The following is a 24,010-nucleotide window of genomic DNA, read 5'->3' as shown; positions in this document are numbered from 1 at the left end:
ATTGGCAGTTGTGCCAACGAAATTTTAAGAAGACAAGGGGTTGATGGAGAAACCACTAAATATGAAGAGGTTATCAAAGCCTTCGATTCCTCCTTTAGCCTACACCGCAATACTATAATAGACCGGGCAAAATTCAACTGGTGCAGCCAGGAACCTGGAGAGATTATTGATTATTTATTAAAGACCTGCATTACTCATCAGATAACTGTGAATATAGGACATTGAGAGATGAGCTCAGAGACTGCATCATAGTGGGAGTGATTGATGAAGCATTGTCAGGATTCTTGCAGTCAAGAGAAGATCTCACTTTGTCCAAAGCAGCACAGCTGGCCAGGCAGGTTGAACTTTGAAAACAAAACAAGTTAGTCATTCGGGGTGATAGGGAGCCTCCTGGGGGCAGACCGCTGACTCAGTCCAATTCGTGAACCATAGGGCTATCAGCATGCCTGTCAAGAAATGGAGCCTGTATTAAGAAGGGGGCCGCAAGAGTATTTTTGGTATGCAGATGTCATGGTTAAGGTGGAAGATGAATTTTAAATTGGACACAGGTGCAAGAGTGTCCATTCTTTCCAACACCACACTATATCTGCAGTCTGAATTTCTCCAGCCATGCACCATTCAACTTCACAGTGCAGGAGATATTCCACTCAAGGTGTGAGGAGAGTTGACTGTTACATTTTGTTATAATGGTATGGAGCTCACTGAATGTCATTCCTAATCAACATTGTTCTTTGTTGAGCAGAGAAGCTTGGATAGCCTTGTATCTTCTTTATTCATCTGTTGCAGAAGAAACTCAAGTTGTATCAGAATGCTGTGAATCAGTCTTCACAGACACAATTCCATCCCTATGACCAGGGCTGGGGAAAGAAATCATGGGCCCCAGTGTTTCTCTAGTTTCTGGGCCCCTTATTCCTCCTTCTACCACTTTAATCCACCCCCTCATTCATGCATGATAGTTTTTCCCCTTTAAAGATTCACCAATCAATTCACCAAACAATTACAGAAAGGCCCTAGTAAAATGGTAACGCCCATTGATGGCATCTGGTTAAAAATATCATCCAATATATATGCAGCATGGGTTATTAATATTAAAAGCAGCAACAATATAGTGCGGTGTTAGTTTGTGTGCACTCTATAGGTGATCCTACCGCGACAATTAAACAAACCAGAGAGTACAAATTTTACTTTAAGAGCATTATGCAATATTGTTAATTAGACAGGAAAGTATCCCTTTGGTTATTTAAAGCACTATTCAGATAACATTGATTTTGGTGATTGCCTCAGCCCTCATTAACATGTTCTGCATATTGCATCATATGGACATGGTGACAGTAAATTCATATCTGGGGGAAAGATCCAATACATGAAACCTAGATAAACTACACAAGATTTTTTCCATTCTTTAGAAGGAGAAGAAGACTTTCTTCTTCCTGGGTGCATGATATTATTCAATATAATTATTTCATACAAGTGGTGTAATTGGATTTTATTTTATCAGTAATCTCACAGGATAGAGAGGTCAAATGATTTTTGAGCAACAAAGTCTAATGATTGAACACCATAGGTCTTCACTGACAATGAGAAGTATTGGAGCCCTCAGATGTCTCTGTGCGACACAACTTTTAAGGGGCCAGTGGACAAAGACTGAATGGTTCACATTTGTATCTGTGTTTTCTTGATCAGCAAGTCTGAAGACTGCTGATTGCTATGTCTCACCACAATATATTTTCAATATCTAGAATGCAATGCAACTTTGTCACAATATTTCAATACTTCAAAAAACTAATATAAAGCATTAAGATAGAATGGGTAATAGGTAAGTAGACAAAAGGACAAGATTGAATTCAATGCAAAAGACTCAAGAATCATTGTGTAGTGTGAGACAAGTTACTGATTCACTATGAGCCTATTATGCACTCCTGTCCTGGCAATCTCACCCCGTAAATATCACTCACAGTAAACTTTCATTAGCAACAAAATATACAGAATTCCAGGCTTGATTCCACCCTCTGTTCACAGGATAATTATGGATGACAAAGGCCGTCAAGCCCAATTCATCTCATCCATCCCAGAATGACATATGAACAGGAGCAGGAGCCTGCTCTGCCATTTGATAACATTGCCTATATTATACCAGTGACTAGGACTCAAAATTACTTAACTGGCTGTAAAGCAATTTGGGACATGTGAAAGGTACTGTATGAATGTAGGTTTTGTCTTTCTTTCGTTACACCTGTATGTTGTAGGCAAAGTGACTGTAGCAGTGGTGAAATTAGAGGCCCAATGCTGATTCCCTAAGGATAATTAATCACAGGGCAATCAACTGATGTTAGGAAAGTGGCTACAAAAAAATCACTACACTTAAAAAAAACAATTCAACTTTGTAGCTAACCTCCCCCCAACCCCTGCCCCACTAACCTCCCCAACACTTCTCCAACCACCCCTCCAAACCCCATACTTCCCCACCCCACCACCCCTCCCGCCATCCCCGCCTCCCTACACACAGAGCATCCAATTGGTTCTAAAATTACAGGGATTTGACTTACTATTTTTCAAGCAAGAAGATGCTCTGTTGCTGCATTGCTACTGCTGACCTTCGGGCATTATCATGGTTTTCTGGCAGGCTTTCAAAAAAAAAATGGAATCATGAAACTGCCTGAATGTCGGGAGCAGCATAGCAACTCAGTGAAATTAACCTGACACTGAAGGACTGGCTTTCAGAAAATCGGAACTCTCAGCCTGACAGATCCATTTTTTTTAAGCTGGCCTTTCAGGCCTGCAGCTCTGGCTGCTCAGTCCGAACGACGAGAAACCCTGTTTACAACACCGAGCCTGGGCACCAACCCCCCCAGCCTGTTTACAATGTCTGCACCCCCCTCTCCCGGGCCCTGCCTATGACCACAGGAAGATATCGTAGATCTTTCATTTCTCTTTGAGGAGAGGCTAAATGAAGCGAGAGACAAGTGCACCAAGGTTTAAGGTGACCAGCCGCAAGCTGACATTCTAGACCTTAATTTTCATCTATCGGGAAAGCATGGAAGAGAATGATAACCAAGATTCCACTGACGTTTGTCACAGGAGGAGGTCCTGAAATTTGCTTTACTTTTTGAAGACAGCATAGAAAATGTCAATGAAAGCCCAGATACCTCTGCTGAGGGGGATTACCATATTATTGAAGGTGATAAAAATGCAAATTTGTCTGTCATTCTGCTGAAGACACCAATTACATACAATAACAACCTGAAGCAGCAACCCTTTTGTACAATGAAGAATCAAGACCAGAAGTTCTTACTGTGGCCACTGTAACCATTGTGGAACAAATCCCTGCTATCGTTCAATCTCAAATTAAATCTGGAGATTGAAAAACTACAGAGGTGCTTATTTATACATCTTACTAACACCATAGGTGTGCAGGAAAGTGTAATTTATCTGCCTCTGCATGTTTCTTTCACTGCTGATGCTGGTGACACTCACATTCTGATGAATTTCCAAAGATGGTAATGCCTGCTGAGCAGCAAACTCACACCAAAGAGTACACAAGTTGAGCCACTACTTACAAAAAAATAAATTCCTACAGTATTAACAGGACAATCATCGTTTTTTCTTCAGAATATTCTTCATCCTTTGTCCATCTAATTTGTTCATGGATAAGGCATTACATACTTTGTTTGTTGCAGCAGTAGAAGTTTGCACACCGTCTACAGCTGTACAAACCTTTACAGGAGCTGAACGAACTTCATTCTTTCAAGTAAGAGCAGCCGGTAGTTCAACCTTTCCCCAGAGTGTTAAGAAGAAGGGAAAGATAAAAGAGAAGAAAATTAACATCTTTGTTCATCACTTGTATACTGCAGACCAAAAATAGAAATCTTCATCTGAGGAAGTCGGTGCCTTCCAAGGAGGAAGTTATGTAGAGCATACATCCTACACATCCTCAAAGAAAGTTGAGAACATAGTCAGAGATTGACACCACTGGCGCAACAGACTGTTGTTGGGGAGGGGGGGGCGGGGTGGGGAGAAGTAGGATGTGTAAATAGTTAATGTTAATGAGAAGAATCAAAGACTCGGGGGAGGTGTAGTATAAAGTGTTAATAGCTATTATGCTAATAGCTCCGAGTGCATCATCAATGATGTCAGATCACACGTAACTGGAACCTGAAGGAAAAAGGTTCTAATGCAGTCCTGCTGAAGTCCATCTCTTTAAATAGTATAAATAGTCAATCAATGTTTACTGGTTTGCAACAGCATAGTTTCCAGTTCTCTTCTACCAAAACTCCCAGGGCCTAATTGTGGTGATAATGCATGAGGTATAGTCACTGTTGTAATGTAGGAAACATGGCAACCAAGTAGTGCACAGCAAGGAATGTGATAATGACCAGACAATCCGTTTTTGTGATGCTGATTTAGGGATAAATACTGGGCAGGACACCAGGGTATCTCCCCTGCTCTTCACAATAATGCTGTGGGATCTTTTATATCTACCTCAGAAGGCAGACAGGGCCTCGATTTAACACTTCAACTAAAAGACAGCACGTCTGACATTGCGGTGCTCTCTTGGGGTTAGTTCTTTGATGTTTGTGCTCAAATCTTGGTAGGACTTGAATCCACAACCTTCTGTTTCAGAGGCGAGAGTGCTACCAACAGTCACAGCTGACACTAGAGAAGAGATATAATGTTTGAAAGATCTGGTTTGATGGAAATAAAACAATTTTTTTCCCATAGGGAGGACTTTTACAACTTGATTGTGAGTGTATTCCCCGATAAAGATATGAAAGCTATAAATAGCACATACGAGATATACAGCCAGGCCAATGGAAATTTAATAAAAGATTCAGAAATAAAACAAGCAATTATTGATTTCGAAACAGATTTCATCTTCTTGGTTTCTACACAAGTAACTCTCAATTTACACCAAAAAAATGCCAGGTAAGTCACCAAAGGATATTTATTTATAATCAATTGTTAATTGCCTGTGTGGCCATAAGGATGGGAAGGTGTGGAAAAATTAATTTTGTGATGAATAGATTAAGACAACTTTAAAAATGGCAAATTATATTCTCTTGCTATAACTACTATGTAATAACTTACAAACAATCTTTTAGAAATATTGATTAACACTTACAATGATGTTTTGTAGCTCTAAAACCTGTTGCAGTATATTTGTAATAATTCACAAAATCTTCAGTACTGTGAAATAGTTTTAACCACTTTTCTAACATATACAAGCTGGGCTACCCATCTGGGAAATAAAAGGAAGAAAGTTAAAAAGGTTTAAAAAATAAGACAAAGAAAAGGTTTTATGAAGTAATAATCTGAGATGTTAGCTCTATGGGCATATGAATTGAATGAGATAGCTGCTAAAGCTGAAAGCCAGACCACGAAAATGCTTCTATGAAGTAATTTATTTGAAGCAGTTCTTAAATCCAACTGGTATTGTTCAACAATTCACTTAATTACCTCTTTCACATAATTGTCTTAGTAACAATTTTAATCCCCAAATCACAGAATAACACAGTGCAGAGGAGGCCCTTTGGCCCATTGATTCTGCACTGACTCGTAAGAAACATCTGACCTACCTACCTAATCCCATTTACAGTACTTGGCCCATAGCCTTGAATGTTATGATGTGCCAAGTGCTCATCCAGGTACTTTTTAAAGGATGTGAGGCAACCTGCCTCCACCACCCTCCCAGGCAGTGCATTCCAGACCGTCACCACCCTCTGGATAAAAAAGTTTTTCCTCACATCCCCCCTAAATCTCCTGCCTCTCAGCTTGAACAGTCACCCTCGTGACTGACCCTTCAACTAAGGGGGACAGCTGCTCCCTATCCACCCTGTCCATGCCCCTCATAATCTTGTACCCCTCGGTCAGGTCACCCCTCAGTCTTCCCTGCTCCAACGAAAACAACCCAAGTCTATCCAACCTCTCTTCATAACTTATATGTTTCATCCCAGGCAACAACCTGGTGAATCTCCTCTGCACCCCCTCCAGTGCAATCACATCCTTCCTATAATGTGGCGACCAGAACTGCACACAGTACTCCAGCTGTGGGTCTCACCAAGGTTTTATACAACTCCAACAAGACCTCCCTACTTTTGTAATCTATTCCTCAATTGATAAAGGCAAGTGTCCCAAATGCCTTTTTCACCATCCCACTAACATGCCCCTCCGCCTTCAGAGATCAATGGACATACATGCCAAGGTCCCTTTGTTCCTCAGAACTTCCTAGTGTCATGCCATGCATTGAATACTTCCTTGTCAAATTACTCCTTCCAAACTGTATCACATCAAACTTTTCAGGGTTAAATTCCCTCTGCCACTTATTTGCCCATTTGACCATCCCATCTATATCTTCCTGTAGCCCAAGACACTCAACCTCACTGTTAACCACCTGGCCAATCTTTGTGTCATCCACAAACTTACCAATCCTACCACCATCCCCCACCACCCCCCCCCCCCCCACACACACACACACACACACACACACACACACACATAGTCATCTACGTCGTTTATATAAATGACAAATAATAGGGGACCCAGCACAGATCTCTGTGGTACACCACTGGACACTGGCTTCCAGTCACTAAAGCATCCTTCTGTCATCACCCCCTGTCTCCTACAACTAAGCCAATTTTGAATCCACCTTATCAAATTACCCTGTATCCTATGTTCATTTGCCTTCTTTTTTAAAAGTTTCCCATGTGGGACTTTGTCAAAGGCTTTGCTGAAATCCATATAAACTGCATCAACTGCACTACCCTCATCTACACACCTCCTCAAAAAATTTAATCAAATTTGTTAGGCATGACCTCCCTGTGACAAAACCATGCTGACTATCCCTGATCAAACATTGCCTCTCCAAATGGAGATAGATTCTCTCCTTCAGAATTTTCTCCAATAGTTTCCCTACCACTGACATCAGACTCACTGGTCTGTAGTTCCCTGGCTTATCTCTACAACCTTTCTTAAATAGAGGAACCACATTAGCTGTTCTCCAGTCCTCTGACACCTCCCCCATGGCCAGAGAGGAATTAAACATTTGGGTCAGAGCCCCTGCGATCTTCTCCCTTGCCTCCCTCAGCAGTCTAGGACACAAATCATCCGGACCTGGAGATTTGTCCACTTTTAAGCCTGCCAACACCTCCAATACCTTGTCACTCCCTATACCAATTTGCTCAAGAACCTCACAGTCCCTCTCCCCGAGTTTCATACCTTCATCCTCATTCTTTTGGGTGAAGATGGATGTGAAGTATTCGTTCAACACTCTACCACTCTACTCTAGCAAAACACAAATACATAAATTCACACAAAATTATTACACTCAAAAACTTATTAGACAAAAATATTTATTTTCACAATGAATTTACTTTCTTGGCTCGACTCTAGTTTAATTAGATTTACAATTTTTACTATATGATTTATACTAATCATTCTTTACATGATTCACGTCGGTCACAAAATCCTCAGGATCAAAATCTATACCTACACACGTTTCCTGGATGTTTGTTAGTACTCTGAATACTTCATTATTAGTGTCAAGGCAACATCTGTCGCATCACTCTTTAGGTTTTCAGTCTCACTATCTGCATTTTCAGTGCTTTTGAAGCATTAAATATTTCACGATAGATCACTTTAGAAGTCATTCCATCTTGAGCCAAAAGAAAGAGATTTCTAGGTCATCTTATTCATCTGTTATATTTTCCGAAGTTTTTCAAGAAGTGTTTTGATTTTGCTGTTCCCATAAGACGAACATTCAGTGGGTCAGGTGGCTTTACTTAAGGCAGGCAATCGTAAAACTGAGAAACAAAACAACAGTGCCTCGTACAGCTGAACGCATGTTTAAGAGAGAATACTAACAGGTCCAGCAAAGTGTGAAATAGCAGGTCAGGCGCCAAGCCAACTTCTGGTGCACGCAAGATAGTGCTCAGCGTGAGACTCACTGGAAGTCTACAGGGGTTACAAAGTGTGTTTCCTGTCTGCATTACCTCTATTGGGAACGGGGTAATCAACGGTCACAATCCCCACACCCGCAATTGGGCCATACCCAATTTTTAGTCCAGCATGTTTAAGAATATGCAATCACTGAAGTTTTTCAGTTTTTAACATGGCTTGTATTTATGCCATAAAATGCATTCAACGAAACGGAAAACATTGTGCAGGTCTCAGTGAGTTATAGATATTAAATATTGCTCAAAAATGGCAATACAACATCAGAAAAATGACTGGCTACATGCTGTGCCTAAAAATCTGTGCTTAATTTTATACCCGTTTCAGAACAGGATAATTGCAGCAAATTCATGAGTACAGCTCTTTAGCTCGGGGTGGAGTTATGATAATGAGCTAAAGTTTGTTCAGGATCAGAGATCGATAGATAGGTGTATAGGAGTGTGGAAATTGGGAATGGTCTAATTGCGTGTGTTACACACTGGCACCCAAGTTTCCCTGATCTTTTACGTCGACTATTTGTTTTACACCCAGTTTACATGTATCTCAAGTATGTGGGGAACATTACTCCTCGAAGAAAAGGATGATGACAAGGTAGTGGAATTAGTTTGGATTACTCGAGTGAAAAACTACAGAAAGTTTGAGCTAGATGGCTTCTGCGTTGCAGAGAATGCTTTTGGTTCGATGTTACGTTAGTTTTTGAAATGTATTTTACTGTTATCCTTTCGCAGGAATGCAAATACATATAGCTATGTTTTCTCCTATGCAAAATTTGTAAAAGGAGCTGTACACAGTGAGGAGTTGTTCTATGTCTTTGGAATACCATTATTTTTCCCATGGATACAGCTTCCGAATATTCGTAAACTCTCCAAGTACATGATTGGATATTGGACTAACTTTGCTCATACTGGGTAAGTAATATTAATTGAATAATATTAAAAGAACATTCAGTATGGTTTGATTTAGATTGAAGGCTCCGATATTCTATCCCGAACCAAGTCCCGCTCACTCAAAACCACTTGTGTTCACTTACCTCTCTGGGTCCTTGGTTGCCCGGTTTCCCAATGAGTCAAATTTAAAATGCGCATCCTTGTGTTTAAACTCCAATGTGGCATTACCTCTCCCTATTTAATTTAACCTTCTCAAGCTCTACAGTCCGCTGAGATCTTTGCGTTCCTTCAACGTGCACTTCTTGTACATCTCTCATTCCCTTCCCCCCACCAATGTTGGTTTGCATTCAACTTGATCTTAGTCCTTGGCTGTGGAATTCTCCTCCTGAAGTTCCCTAACTCTTCACCACCCCATCTTCCTTTAAGCCCCTCCCTAAAACCCACCTCTGTGACCAAGCTTTTCGTTAGCTCTTCTAATATCTATCTTTTAGGCATGGTGTTGATTGTTGTCTGAGTACTCTTGTGAAGCACTTTTTTTTTCTACCTTACTAGGAAGCGAGATAAATATAAGCTGTGTTACAAGGAACTAAATATTTTTGCTTGTTACAGAAATCCTAATAAAGGAGGCTATGTAGTTCCATATCTCTGGCAACCTTACAATATTAAAGATGCATACTATTTGGAGATCAACGGACCTCTCAATAAAACATCTGTTAAGCAACATCTGCGTGAAGATTTCGTGTCATTCTGGGTGGACATGTTCCCAAACTTGTAAATTCATGAGTGGAAACCCAAATGCCCTTGCCATTTTTCTTAACCTGCTGAATGCTTAATGTCCTTTGCAACTTTTAAATCACTTGTGACAAAAATACAAATAAAGAAGCTTTTAGCCTGATCCTTCACTGTTCTAATCCAGTTTAACTGCGTTGTCTCCAATACAAATTTACTTTTTTCCCAGGACTTCAGGTCTGCAATTTGTTGATGCCAGAAAGGTCCTGAACTAACCCATATTTGAGGGTCCAAGACATTTCTCTAGCCCTTGACATTCACATGGCACAGAAAAACTTCTTTAAAAAGACTTGCACCTAAAGGATTAGAAGAAAGTGTGCTATGCCAAAGGCCTCTCAGGTTTGCAACAGCAATCAGAGCTATTGGCTTTTGTGTTTTCTGGTTGCTGTCCAAAACCAGTAACCAGAAGACCTTAAGTGATCTTCATGCTGTTCCTGAAATTCAAATCATTTAGTTTGTTGGAGGCAGAAAGAGGTTGCCGACAGCCTCTTTGCAGATCCTCCTGTTTATGAATATATGTGGCTTCCAGTACATGCAAATGCACCACACTGCAAGCCTGACTGACAATCTTAAATTGGCTGTCAGCTTAATTCTTAACGCACTGAGGATGATTTAGCAAATGTTGTCCAATTGCTGCACACAAAATGGGAAGTCTATTTGCATGGACCTCTGCCAGGTGGGGGAACCTGAAAAATGAGATGGGAGGCATTTCGATGTCACTTCAGCCTGATAGATATATGGTCTTTGAATGAGAGAACTCATGAAAGTGTGTGTGAACACAAAGTAGGCCAAGACAAGCCATGACGAGTCTAAATGAAGAGTCTAATCATCTTTCACATCTTCCTTCTTCCATTGATTTTTCAGACTTTTAAAACCCAAATTTGGCATCAATTAAACACTACTTCCAGATTTACCATGTTTGTTCTCCTGTTACTTTAAACTCTGGTGGTATCCTGCACAATTAACCTTGGTCCTTCACTTAAGTTTTCCATTAAGAAATTAGAAACAATCTTTTTAAGTTTAATATATCCTGCAATCGGTTACCAGGATCCTGAAATTAAGACATGTAAAGCTAACATACAAATGCTTAATGCTTTTCTGGAAGTCCCATTTCAGTTATATCAGTGGAAGCACAAGCCTAAGTAAAATAAGTGAATTAATGCCTCTGTTAAAATGGTGCAGAAGAATTTTCAACAAATAGATTAAGCATTCAATGCTCCTATCCTATATCATTATTTTGGGCCCTAGGTTAACAAGGTCTTAACATAAAATACAAGTTTGTTTCTCATGACAGATTTCTACTATATATTAGAAACAATGAATGGTCTCAGGATTGCCCTTCATATTAAGAATAATTTCCTGATAAATAGTCGTTTGGTAGTACAGAACTTGAGTATTGTTGAAAAAAGGGACGTGTCAAAGCTTCTCATCGTACACTCATTAGGACACTCACAAGAGTACCAATATAAGGGTGCAAAACAACAATTTATACTGTATGTGAAGAGAACGCAGATTGGTTGGCAAGTGGACTTTGGTAGAGGGGTTGCTATGGAGAATGCATCAGTGATGGGTGACTACCACTGTTTGAAATTTAAAGCAGGCAGCTTGACCCTGATTAGTCAAGGTGTTGCCCTAAGGAATGAGTCAGCGAATGGCTGTCACTTATTTTGTTTAGCTGAAACAGGCTCAATATGAGTACATGTTCTTTCTGTCTGCAAACAACAGGGCCCTGTGTATTAATATATGTAGCTTCCATTACATTGCAAATATGCCACACTATGAGCCTGACTGACAATCTTAAATTGGTTGTCAACGAATTACTTAGCACATTGAGGATTATTTAACAAGTATTGTCCAATTGCAGAATCACATCGAATGTTGGACATTGTTTTGAGTTTTGCAAGCACGGGCTGGTTGGGTATGGTCAGTATCTTGTCCGTTGCGAACAGCAGCAGGACACACTGTTTGATACAATCCGCCAGTCTTTGGGACATATGGTCTACATACCTACTATCACACTGGCACTGAAATTCATATACCACATTACTCATTTGTGTAATAGGTAGAACATCTTTTTGGCTTGATGGCAGCATCCTGTTAGTGGCAAATACCATTGGGTTGCTACTGCATTGTAGGATTGTGACACAGCTAGCTTCAACTGTTACTTAAATGTTTGAGGTACTTTGAGGGCTCAGTCCTACATCAACCCTGTATGTGCCAGACCCTTCTACTACACCTTCCTCCAAGTCTTTACCCCATGGGTATAGAGTTACTTCAGTTTACTTCAAGTCTTACATTGTTATAAGTATTATGTATTTACCTATTGTTACAACCTTAACGCTATTCCAACATTGTTGCTATTACAGTATTAGCATTAACAACATTCTCAGTATCCTATCTCCTCCCTTCAAGTCCTTGAAGTTAGAGGTTCAGGCGGTCTGGAAACCTTATAACCCTTCCACATCTCATTCGTCATTTTGTTGATATTCGCCGATGCAACGGAGGTGAAGGAACTGAGAGAATGGGATGGAGTCCTTACAGGAAGCGGGGTGTGAGGAGCTGTAGTCGAGGTGGCTGTGGGATTCGATGGGCTTGTAATGAATATTGGTGGACAGTCTATCACCAGAAATTGAGACAGGGAGGCCAAGGAAGGGAAGGGAAGTGTCAGAGATGGGCCATATGAAGGTGATGGAGGGGTGGAAATTGGAAGCAAAATTGATAAATTTTTCCAGGTCCAGATGAGAGCATGAAGTGGCACCGAAACAGTCATCAGTTACTGAAAAAGAGTTGTAGGAGGGAGCCTGAGTAGGACTGAAACAAAGAATGTTCCACATACCCCATAAAGAGACAGGCATAACTGGGGCTCCATGAGGGTACCCATAGCCACACCTTTTATTTGTAGGAAGTGAGACAAGTTTAAGGAGAAATTGTTCTGCCAGACGGAGGACAGTGGTGGTGGATGGGGATTGTTCGGGCCTCTATTCAAGGAAGAAGCGGAGAGCCCTCAGACCATCCTGGTGGGGGATGGAGGTGTAGAGGGATTGGATGTCCATGGTAGAGAGGAGGCGGTTAGGGCCAGGGAACTGGCAATTGTTGATGTGATGTAGGGCATCAGAGGAATTATGGATGTAGGTGGGAAGAGACTGGACTAGGGGAGAGAGAATGGAGTCATGATAGGAAGAAATGAGTTTCATGGGGCAGGAACAGACTGACACAATTGGTCTACTGGGACAGTCCTGTTTGTGAAGTTTGGGGAGGAGGTAGAAGCGGGCTGTCCAGGGTTGGGAGACTATAAGGTTGGAAGCTGTGGCGAGAAGACCTCCAGAGGAGATGAGGTCAGCACTGGAACAGGGTCATTCAAACCCTCATTAATTTTGGAGCCAGGTGCTGTTACTGTGCCACCTCAAACAGCAAGAGAATTGCTCATACAATGAGAACTGATATTATTCATCTGAATACATCTTCCATGAAAAACCTTGTATTGTTTCAACCAGCAGGAGCTGATCACATTTGACTGGACTTTGCGTGGAATCAACTGATGGACATTGGAAGAATAGGAAATATGTTTTGACGTGTCAGAGTTAAATTATTATAAAAGCAGAGCAGATCTGAGCATCTGCACTGCAGTCAAGAAGGAGGGTCAGGAAGGGTCAACCTGGCTTGCCAACCTACAGTTCTTACCAGGACCAACCGTGTGGTGGATTTTACATTTCAACCAAATTGTAGTGATATTGATCTGAGGATTTTGTGAAGGTTTATGGTGAAAACTTGATCTTTTTGCTGGTACCTTGTAACTTGTTTCAGCCATATCTTGGTGATATTGGTCTGAGGGTTTTTTCAAGGAATTTAGATTTTAATCTACATATAGACTGGAAAAATCAGGTGGGCAAAGGTAGCCTAGATGAGGAATTCATAGAATGTTTTCGGGATAGTTTCTTAGAACAGCACATTCTGGAGCCAACCATAAGAGCAGGATATACTAGACCTGGTATTGCACAATGAGATGGGATTAATGATAACCTCATAGTGAGGGCACCCCTAGGTAGCAGCAATCAAATATGACTGAATTTTACATTCATTTTGAGGGAGAGACAAGTGCGTCCAAGACTAGTATTTTAAACTTAAATAAGGGCAATTGGAAGTGAAATTTGAGTCTGGATACTCTTAACAGTTTGTGTACTCAGGATCATGCTGCTCTAACTGGCTAACGACAGTGGTAGTCTTTATATCCTATGCCATCTGGAAGAGATAAAGGTCTATGCAGGTATTCTTGCTCAGGAGAGAGAGAGAAAGGCTGGTTACAGATGACATATGTCAGCTCAAAGATTTGTTTGCTGCCATGCCTCAGTGGTTCCAGGATCATACTAATGATCGGGAGTTGGACAACCCCTGCTCCATAAAGTGGAGCGTCCATTGTTCAAAGCCAGAGGCCTTTGAGTTATAGCTCCTTGTCTGACAGGACTGTGATGCTGGCACCTGAATCTAATTTAAAATTTGTTACATGACCATTTACCAGATGTCAGCATTCCAAAATGAAGAACCACAATCTTTGATCTCACCCAAGAAGCATGGCTGTGTGTTTCTGGGTTATTAGTCTCACTGTTGTGGATTACCTTTGGGCTATCTATGTCGTGCTGGGGTTTTGACTTGCACAGTTTACCAAAGTATCCCTGTCTGTTGCAGTGAAAGCATTGGGCAGTACTTGCAGGACACTGATCTCTCCTGTGAGAGTGCTTCGCAATGCAGCATTGGCAAGATTGCTGGTAAGGACTAGCTGCAGCCTGGAAGTGAAAAGGATTTAGTTCATCCTTTGCAGGCTATGAACTCTTGTGTGCTGGACTTCCAAGGATGATTGTGTGGAGTCTTTTGCTGCAATAAAACTTCTGCATTTAGCTTCCAGGCTCTTCTCTCTGGAGTTTTTTATGGCAAATTTTCTCAATCTTAGTTGGGAGCTTCTTTCAGTTCAGAATCCATTGAAGATGTCCTTTCTCTTAGTCTTCCAGTCTTTGTGGAGGTGTGGGTTTGGATTCCACAGCTGAGACCATGTTGGGACGGTGTTGGTTACAGATCATGCCTGTTAAAGAAATCTTCATAGTCTTCTGAATGTTAACAGCAAGTCTTTATTAACTACTTGTAACTATATATAATTATACAATAAATGTATAGGCATGGCACTATCTCCATCCTAGATCTTAACACATCTCTGGCCAACACACTAACCCTAGGTCTAGGTCACGTGCCTTCTTATATCACTATGGAGGTGGTGCTGTACTTAGTAGCACATTAACCCAATAGGTGCCCCCAGAATCTGCTACTACATTGTCCATCTGGATGTACTGTCATTGTCTGGATCTATATTCATTGAATTTATGAACTCAGCAACTCATGCAGTTGAGTTCAGTTTTAACAACACCATGTATACCCAAATAGATGACGTTGCCATGGGATCCCCTCTAGGACCAGCTCTCGCAAACATCTGTGTCAGTTTCCACGAGAAACACACCTTCGATGGAATGACACCTAACCACCTACCCCTTGTATATTTCTGATACATAGATGATATGTTTGCTATATTTGAATCTGCAGCTGCATATAGGAACTTAGTTACACACCTTAATGGGCTGCATCCTGCGCTCAAATTTACCTTTGAACTGGAACAGTCAAATGAGCTCCCTTTCTTTGACATGTGAGTTGAGAAATCAGCCAATGGGTTCTCTATTACTGTCTACTGGAAGCCTATCTTCACTGATCAATATACACATTGGGATTCCTACAGTTGCACATGTTATACAATTAGCCTTATTGGCAACTCCCAAGCCATTTGCTCACCATGTAAACTCGATGCTGAAATAGGGCGCATAAAAGCCATCCTGTGGGATAAAGGCTACCCTGATCAGACCACTCTATATTGGGCAAACTGATGAATGGACCTAAGTCAACCACTTTTGATCCTGAAAAGTGCCCAGTCTACTTCAAATTACCCTAAAGGGTAAGGTGTCTTAAAAATTTGAGCAACAAGTGAAGCTACCTGTTTCATGCTGTTTCTATGCAGTAGCAATGAATGGTATTCTCCACTAATTGGATGCTGCCACCAATCCAAAAAGACATTCTGCCTATCACACAAATGAGTAACATGGTATATGAATTTCATTGACGGTGTAATGCCAGGTACGTAAGCTATACATCCCAGTGACTGGTGGATCGTATCAAACAGCATGTCCCTTTGGCTGTTTGCAACAGGCAAAGTACTGACTGTACTCAACCAGCCCATCCTTGCAAAAAAAACAAAAGTGTCCAACATTAGATGCAACTCCACAATTGGGCAACTCTTGCTAAATAATCCTAACTGTGGTAAGAATTACACTGAAAACCAATTTAAGATTATCAGTCAGGCTTGCAGTGTGGCATGGCTACCCATGTTAGAAGCTACAGATATTCACACACTGGGCACCATACCTTGCAGACAGCATTTATTGCCCATCCCTACTTGCCCTTGGGAAGGTGGTGGTTAGCTGCTTTCTTGAACTGCTGCAGTAGGTACACCCACAGTGCAGTTAGGGAGGGAGTTTCAGGATTTTGACCCAGCGACAGTGAAGGAACAGTAGTATTTCCAAGTCAGGATGGCAATTGGCTTGGAGGAGAACTTCCAGATGGTGATGTTCCCATGTATCTGCTGTCCTTGTCCTTCTAGATGGTAGCAGCTGTGGGTTTGGAAGACTTTGTCTAAGGAGGCTCAGTGAGTTCCTGCAGTGCCTTTTGTAGATGGTGCACACTGCTGCCACTATGCATTATTGATGGTCGAGAAAGTGAATGTTTGTGGATGGAGTGCCAATCAATGGACTGCTTTGTCCTGGATTGTGTCAAGCTTCTTGGAATGTTGTTGGAGCTGCACTCATTCAGGCAAGTGGAGAGTACTCCATCACACTCCTGACTTGTGCCTTGTAAATGGTGGACAGCTTTTGGGGAGTAAGAAGGTGAATTACAGGATTCTATGCCTCTGACCTGCTCTTGTAGCCACAATATTTAAATGGCAGGTCCAATTCAGTTTCTGGTCAATGGTAACCCCCAGGTTGTTGATAGTGGGGGATTCAGCGATGGAAATGCCATTGAATGTCAATGGGTGGTGGTTAGATTCTCTCTTGTTGGAGATGGGCATTGCTAGCCACTTGCGTGGCATGAATGTTACTTGCCACTTATCAGCCCAAGCCTGAATGTTGTCCAAGTCTTGCTGCATTTGGACATGGACTGCTTCAGTATCTGAGCAGTCCTGAATGGTGCTGAACATTGTACAATCATCAGTGAACATACCCACTTCTAACCTTATGATGGAAGGAAAGTCATTGATGAAGCAGCTGAAGATGGTTGGGCTGAGGACACTATCCTGAGAAACTCCTGCAGTGATGTCCTGGAACTAGGATGATTGATCTCCAACAACCACAACCATCTTCCTTTGTGCTAGGTGTGACTGCAATCACTGGAGAGTTTTCTCCCACTGATTCCAATTGACTCCAGTTTTGTTAGGGTTCCTAAATGCCAAACTTGATCAAATGCTGCCTTGATGTCAAGGACAGTCACACTCACCTCACCTCTGCAGTTCAGCTCTTTTGTCCATGCTTGGACCAAGGCTGTAATGAAGTCAGGAGCTGAGTAACTCTGGCGGAACCCAAACTGAGAATCAGTGAGCAGGTTATTGCTAAGCACGTGCTACTTAATAGCACCGTTGATGACACCTTCCATCAGTTTGCTGTTGATTGGAAGTAGACTAATGGGGCAGTAATTGACCAGAAACAAAAGTGGAAAATGCTGGAAAAACTCAGCAGGTCTAACAGCATCTGTGGAGAGAAAGACAGAGTTAATGTTTAAAATCCATATGACTCTTTTTCAGAGCTCTGTTAGACCTGCTGAGTTTTTCCAGCATCTTCTGTTTTGTTTCAGATTTCCAGCATCCACGATATTTTGCTTTTATCTTAGTAATTGGCCAGGTTGGCTTTGTCCTGCTTTTTGTGGATGGGACATACCTGGGCAATTTTCCACATTGCCAGAAGATTGTCAAGACCCATAGCCTTTGACACACAAGTGCCTTCAGCAGTTTCTTGATATCACATGGAGTGAATCGAATTGGCTGAAGGCTGGCATTTGTGATGCTGGGGACCTCCGAAGGAAGCCGAAGTGGATTATCCACCTGGCACTTCCAGCTGAAGATTGTTGCAAATCCTTCAGCCTTATCTGTTGCACCCATGCTGGGCTCCCCCCATCATTGAGGATGGGGCTATTTGTGGAGACTCCTTCTCCAGTGAATTGTTTAATTGTCCATCACCATTCATGACTGATGTGGCAGGAAGGCAGAGCGTATATTTAACCTGTTGGTTGTGGAATGGCTTAGCTTTATCGCTTGCTGCTTATGCTGTTTGGCACGCAAGTAGTCCTGTGTTGTAGCTTCACCTACATGATACCTCATTTTTAGGTATGCCTGGTGCTGTTCCCAGCATGCCCTCCTGCACTCTTCATTGAACCAGGGTTGATCCCCTGGATTGGAGGTAATGGTAGAGTGGGGGATATGCTGGGACATGAGGTTACAGATTGTGGCTGAGTACAATTCTGCCATTGCTGATAGTCCACAGTGCCTCATGGTTGCCGAGCCTTGAGTTGCTAGATCTGTTCAAAATCTATTGCACTTAGCACGGTGGTAGCGCCACACAATGTGATAGAAGGTATCCTCAATGTGAAAATGGTACTTTGTCCCCACAATAACTGTGCAGTGGTCACTCTTACCTATACTTTCATGAACAGATATATCTGCAGCAGGCAGAATGCTTGAGGTCAAGCATGTTCTTCCCTCTTGTTGGTTCCCTTACCATCTGCTGCTGACCCAGTCTAGCAGCTATGTCCTTTAGGACTTGGCCAGCTCAGTCTTGGTGCCACCGAGCCATTCTTGGTGATGGACATTGAAGTCCCCCATCCAGAGTACATTCTGCGCCCTTGCCACCCTCAGTGCTTCCTCAATTGGAGTTCAACATGGAGGAGTACTAATTCATCAGCTGAGGGGGGTCGGTACGTCGTAACCAGCAGGAGGTTTTCTTACCCATGTTTGACCTGATGCTATGAGACTTCATGGAGTCCAGAGTCGATACTGAGGATGCCCAGGGCAACTGCTTCCCAACTGTATACCACAATGCTGCCAGCTCTGCTGGGTCTGTCCTGGCAATGGGACAGGATATACTCAGGGATAGTAATGGTGGTGTCTGGGGCATTATCTGTTAGGTATGATTCCGTGAGTATGACTATGTCAGATTGTTGCTTGGCTAGTCTCTGAGACAGCTCTCCCAAATTTGGCACAAGTCCCCAGGTGTTAGTGAGGAGGACTTTGCAAGGTTGACAGGGCTGAGTTTGCTGTTGTCATTTCAAATGCCAAGGTCAATGCCAGTGGCCCGTCCAGTTTCATTCCTTATACAATTTTTGGTAGCAGTTTGACACAACTGAGTGGATTGCTAGGTCATTTCAGAGGGCATTTAAGAGTCAACTGCATTGCTATGGGTCTGGAGTCACATGTAGGCCAGACCAGGTAAGGATAGCAGATTTCTTTCCCTAAAGGGCCAGATGGAATTTTACGATGATGTTTCATGGTTATCATTTGACTTTTAATTCCAGATTATTATTGAATTCAAATTGCACCAACTGGATGTCTAGCCCATTGACAATACCACTATGCCACTGCATCCCCCTAATGTCTATGCATTATGCCTTTTTCAACTAAACAAAAGCTTGAAGGGCAGCCATTTCCTAGTGCATTCCCTGTGGCAATTCCTTGACCAAAGTCAAGCTACCTGGTTTGAATTTGAACAAAAGCTTGGCAGTTACCTCTCCCCTGGTGCATTCTCCATAGAAATGCCTCTCGCAATCAAGAGTCCATTTGCCAACCAAGCAGAACTCTCTTCTTATGCAATATAAACTGTTGTTCCCTTTAGTGTTGGTATTCTTGCGAGCTGTCCTGATAAGTGCAAGATGAAAAGCTTCAACAGGATGTCTCTTTTTTCACCAATACTTTGCAAATATATTTTATGTACTCATGTAGATTTCAATCAAACTCTTCATATTCCATGGTGACAGAAGACTCACTGAAGCCCCTCTTCCCCCACCTACATACACATTGTAATCAGTTACTTTCTCTTCAACTACCTCTGCACCACATGCACACACCCACACATATCTCTTCCCAAACTTCCTCACCCACACATTCACTCATCCCCTCCCTACTCAACCAGCCACTTATGCCTTCTGTCCCCACTCAATCAACCCTTCCCTCCCATTCCCACCCACTCCTCATTCACTCAACCCTTCCTTCCCTCCCCATGCAGATCCACTCACATCCCCTCCTCCATCTCCACCCTTCCTCCTCTCTGGATTTCTCCAGCATGCCCATACTTGGCCCCTCATTGTTGCCACTGTCAGTGGGCTGCCGCGGCTCCTGTTCAGCCAGCGACATTTAGATCTGCGCTGCCAGGGATGACCAAGTCACCTCCCCAGGGGAAAGGAACTCGGGACCTAGATTCTGGTGGATTGGGACTGCAGCCCCTTCTATCAATGAGCGCTTGGATAGTGGACGGGTGTTGGGACCCAAGTAGGCCAAGCCAGAGGCGGCGAAAAGCAGCAACTGCTACCCTCAGCACGAAATGCGTGAGACTGCTCCCTCCTTTCCCTCTAGTGCCAGAGTCGGAGCCTGATTGTAACTGAACCTTAGAATTATTGTGGTATCTTTGGTGAAGATGTGGTTCATGGTTCATGTGTTTTCGAATATAACTTTTAGTTTCAAGAATTAAAGTTTAACTGTAAAACTGGGTTAAATACAATTAAAGCAAATTTGGAGCTTAATACACTTAAAAGGTTGGAGCCATGTTGGTTTAAGAGATTAACAGCTGGGAAGGTAAGAACATAAAACTGCAACTTACTTAGCTAAAGAACTGGAGATGTGATGTCTGCAACCCTTGCAGTTAGGGCAGTCCAGAGAAATGTTTTTGTTTTGTGAGTTAGAGTTAAATTAGTTTAAATGCATTCAGTGAACTCTGAAGGGTTGTAAAAACTATTTGCTTCATCAGATCAAAGAAGAAACTGTAAATGGGGAATAGTGAGACCACACCTGGAGTATTGTGCACAGTTTTGGTCCCCTTACTTGAGGAAGGATGTAGTTGCATTGGAGGCGGTTTGGAGGAGATTCACTAAATTGATTCCAGAGGTGCGGGGCTTGTCTTATGAGGAGAGATTGAGCAGTTTAGGCCAATACTCGCTAGAGTTTAGAAGGATGAGAGGAGATCTAATTGAGGTATATAAGATGTTAAAGGGGATAGACAAAGTAGAACAGATGTTTCCTCTTGTGGGGCATTCCAGAACAAGAGGTCATAGTTTTAGGTCAAGGGGTGGTAGATTTAAATCAGAGATGAGGAGGAATTACTTTTCTCAAAGGATGGTGAATCTGTGGAACTCACTGCCTCAGAGTTCAGTGGATGCTGGGATGCTGAATAAATTTAAGGAGGAGATAGACAGATTTTTAATTAGAAATGGGTTAAAAGGTTATGGGAAGACGGCGGGAAATTGGAGTTGAGGCCGAAATGAGATCAGCCATGATCGTATTGAATGGCGGGGCAGGCTCAAGGGGCTAAATTGCCTACTCCTGCTCCTAGTTCTAGTTCTTATGTTCTTAACTTCATCATTTACTGTGTGGAATGACAATCTCAGTTTGAATTTTGTGAGGGAACAGAAGCTTGAAGATTGCCTAATTTAAAACTAGTGGGAGAATCTACAGTGGTCCCTACAGAGTCTTGTGGTAAAGAAAACAACAAACATAGTAGCTTGGAAGTATTACAAAAGTAACCAGAACAAGGGACTGAGGCATCCACAGTCAAGAGATGGTAAATGAAGATTTTATCTCTGAGAATATCTGGAGCCAAGGAGAATTCTCCAAAGGACAGTGGCATACTTATGAATGGTCCGTACAGAGGTAACATAACTTTAAGATTGATGTGTCTTATAAGAGAACTCTTAGGGGAAGTAAAAAGTAAACCTGAGTGCATAACATATATAATTATAAATCATATTCAGTTAATAATGTTTGTTTTGTCCAAGATTTTTGATAAAATTAGGTTTGTGTTTTGCTTAAAAAAATGAAGTATTGTGGTGTAGTTTTTTGGTTAAAGAAGATATTCAGATTTCTTTCTAAACCAGATTGTAACACACTCTTGGCATATGCTGGGTAGTTCTTTCTGTAGGCTCTGGGAGCTTAATGTTAAGTCGTGTGCATAAATAAATGTGTGAACAAAATTAAGTGCTGTATTTTTGTCTTCTTACTGGTAAAAATGACTTGCACCAGTCACTTCTTAACAGCTCTGAAACCAAGATGAAAATTCCTCCTGGGCATCAACAAAGGTTTTAATGTCTAACTACCCGCATTGAAAAAAAAATGTCTATTTTTCAAAATTGCAAACTTAAAATTGGACAATTTAAAATATAAATGGTCCACGATGAACTATGTTAAGGAAGAGTAATCTTTCTTATCGTTTTGCCATTCCAGGCAGTCCTTCTGTAGGACTGGGAGTGATTGCCTCTGGCTTACAAATGACTGATGTGGTGATTCCATCAATCCCCCCTCCTCTATCAACAGCCTGGCCCTCCCTCACAGCCATTGGTTCAAATGAGTGAAATGTCACCGGAATATAATTTGCTATCAGTTGGTCAGAATGTCACTCACAGAGCATGAGGCTGAAATTGAAGCCTGAAGTGGGCCCGAGCAGCAATATTTTGAAATACCAACAGACAGACAAAAACTCTGTAACAATTATAGAAACAAACATGGATTAAGCTTTGGGTCAGAAACATCATCAACAGTCTATCTCCCCCTTCCCCAATGTTTCTCACAAGTTTTGCTTTTGGCTGAAGGCAGAGACAGCTAGAGCGGTCATAGCTAGTTTTCAAACCGTCCATCCAGGAGCTGATGTATCAGACCTGCCGCCATGGGTCACTGACCAGTGGCAGGAGGGGTGAAAAAGTTTTCCTCCTCCATACCTTCAGCTTTGTTCCAGCCACCCAACAGCGGCTTCAAAATAGTAAAACATATCAGGGCTCCCACTGAGAGGGGGAAAGACAGGCAGGTAGACAGGAACGGTTTGTTGGAAAACTACAAAGTTGCTTGAAGGTTGGAAGCAGCAGCTCCTAGTTCAAATTTTTTTAAGGCTGGTCTTTCAGTTCTGAAAGTCGAAAATGAAGATGCCAATGGCAGATTTCTGAAACCCCAATGTCAGAAATTTGCCATTTGGCGGAACTTTCTCATCCCTGTATGAAGCTTTTGTGTAGCAGTGTGGTGTAACTGAGTGACTTGTTAAGCCATTTTAGAGGACGGTTAAGAGTCAACCACTTTACTGTGGGTCTAGAGTCACACATGGGTCAAACTGGGTAAGGATGGCAGATTTCCTTTCCTAATGGGCATTAAAGAACCAGCTGGGTTTTTTTATGGCCATCTGGTCATTTCATGGTCATCATTACTGATGCTAATTTTGTATTTCAGATTTACTAAATTAACTGAATTTACATTCCCCAGTTGCTGTCATGTCTCCAGATCATTATTCCAGGCCTCTAGTTTACTTGTCCACTAACATAATATCTATACTACTGTACTTCATTTAATTTTGGACTTGAATGTGCCCTATCCACCATTGGTGGCACCACCTTCTGTTGCCTAGGTCCTAGGTTCTGGAATTTTCTCCCAACACCTCTCTACCTCACTTCATTCCTTTAAACCTATCTCTTTGATCAAGCTTTTTGTCATCTGATCTAATATCTCACATGGTTCAGTGTCACATTGTTTTATATTTCTATGAAGCGCCTTGGGATGTTTTATTATATTAAACATGCTATACAAATATAAGTTGTTGTTCTGTATTGTAGACAATTTTCCCCTTCTCTAATTTCCTCAGATCAAGCTTATCTGTAAACCAAAACAAAAACAGAATTACCTGGAAAAACTCAGCAGGTCTGGCAGCATCGGCGGAGAAGAAAAGAGTTGACGTTTCGAGTCCTCATGACCCTTCGACAGAACTTGAGTTCGAGTCCAAGAAAGAGTTGAAATATAAGCTGGTTTAAGGTGTGTGTGTGTGTGTGTGTGTGTGTGTGTGTGTGTGTGTGGGGGGGGGGGGGGGGGGGGGGGGGGGGGGGGGGGAGAGAGAGAGAGAGAAGTGGAGGGGGGGTGTGGTTGTAGGGACAAACAAGCAGTGATAGAAGCAGATCATCAAAAGATGTCAACAACAATAGAACAAAAGAACACATAGGTGTTAAAGTTGGTGATATTATCTAAACGAATGTGCTAATTAAGAATGGATGGTAGGGCACTCAAGGTATAGCTC

The 24,010-nt window shown here is 42.0% G+C and overlaps 1 protein-coding gene across 1 annotated transcript in view; it reads left to right on the top strand.

Moving 5' to 3' along the window:
• Window positions 1–9,609, top strand: part of LOC121281527 (bile salt-activated lipase-like) — a 33,035-nt gene extending 23,426 nt beyond the window's left edge. Inside the window, 3 exon segments of the mRNA XM_041194474.1 lie at window positions 4,720–4,923; window positions 8,676–8,855; window positions 9,444–9,609. Of these exon segments, the coding sequence (XP_041050408.1) occupies window positions 4,720–4,923; window positions 8,676–8,855; window positions 9,444–9,609 (550 nt within the window).
• Window positions 9,610–24,010: the final 14,401 nt, after the last annotated feature.

This window comes from Carcharodon carcharias, chromosome 8 (genome assembly GCF_017639515.1).
Source record: "Carcharodon carcharias isolate sCarCar2 chromosome 8, sCarCar2.pri, whole genome shotgun sequence".
In the NCBI taxonomy this organism is placed as follows: domain Eukaryota; kingdom Metazoa; phylum Chordata; class Chondrichthyes; order Lamniformes; family Lamnidae; genus Carcharodon; species Carcharodon carcharias.
Note: the sequence above shows the minus strand (reverse complement) of the source record. Positions and strands in the feature narration are given on the sequence as shown.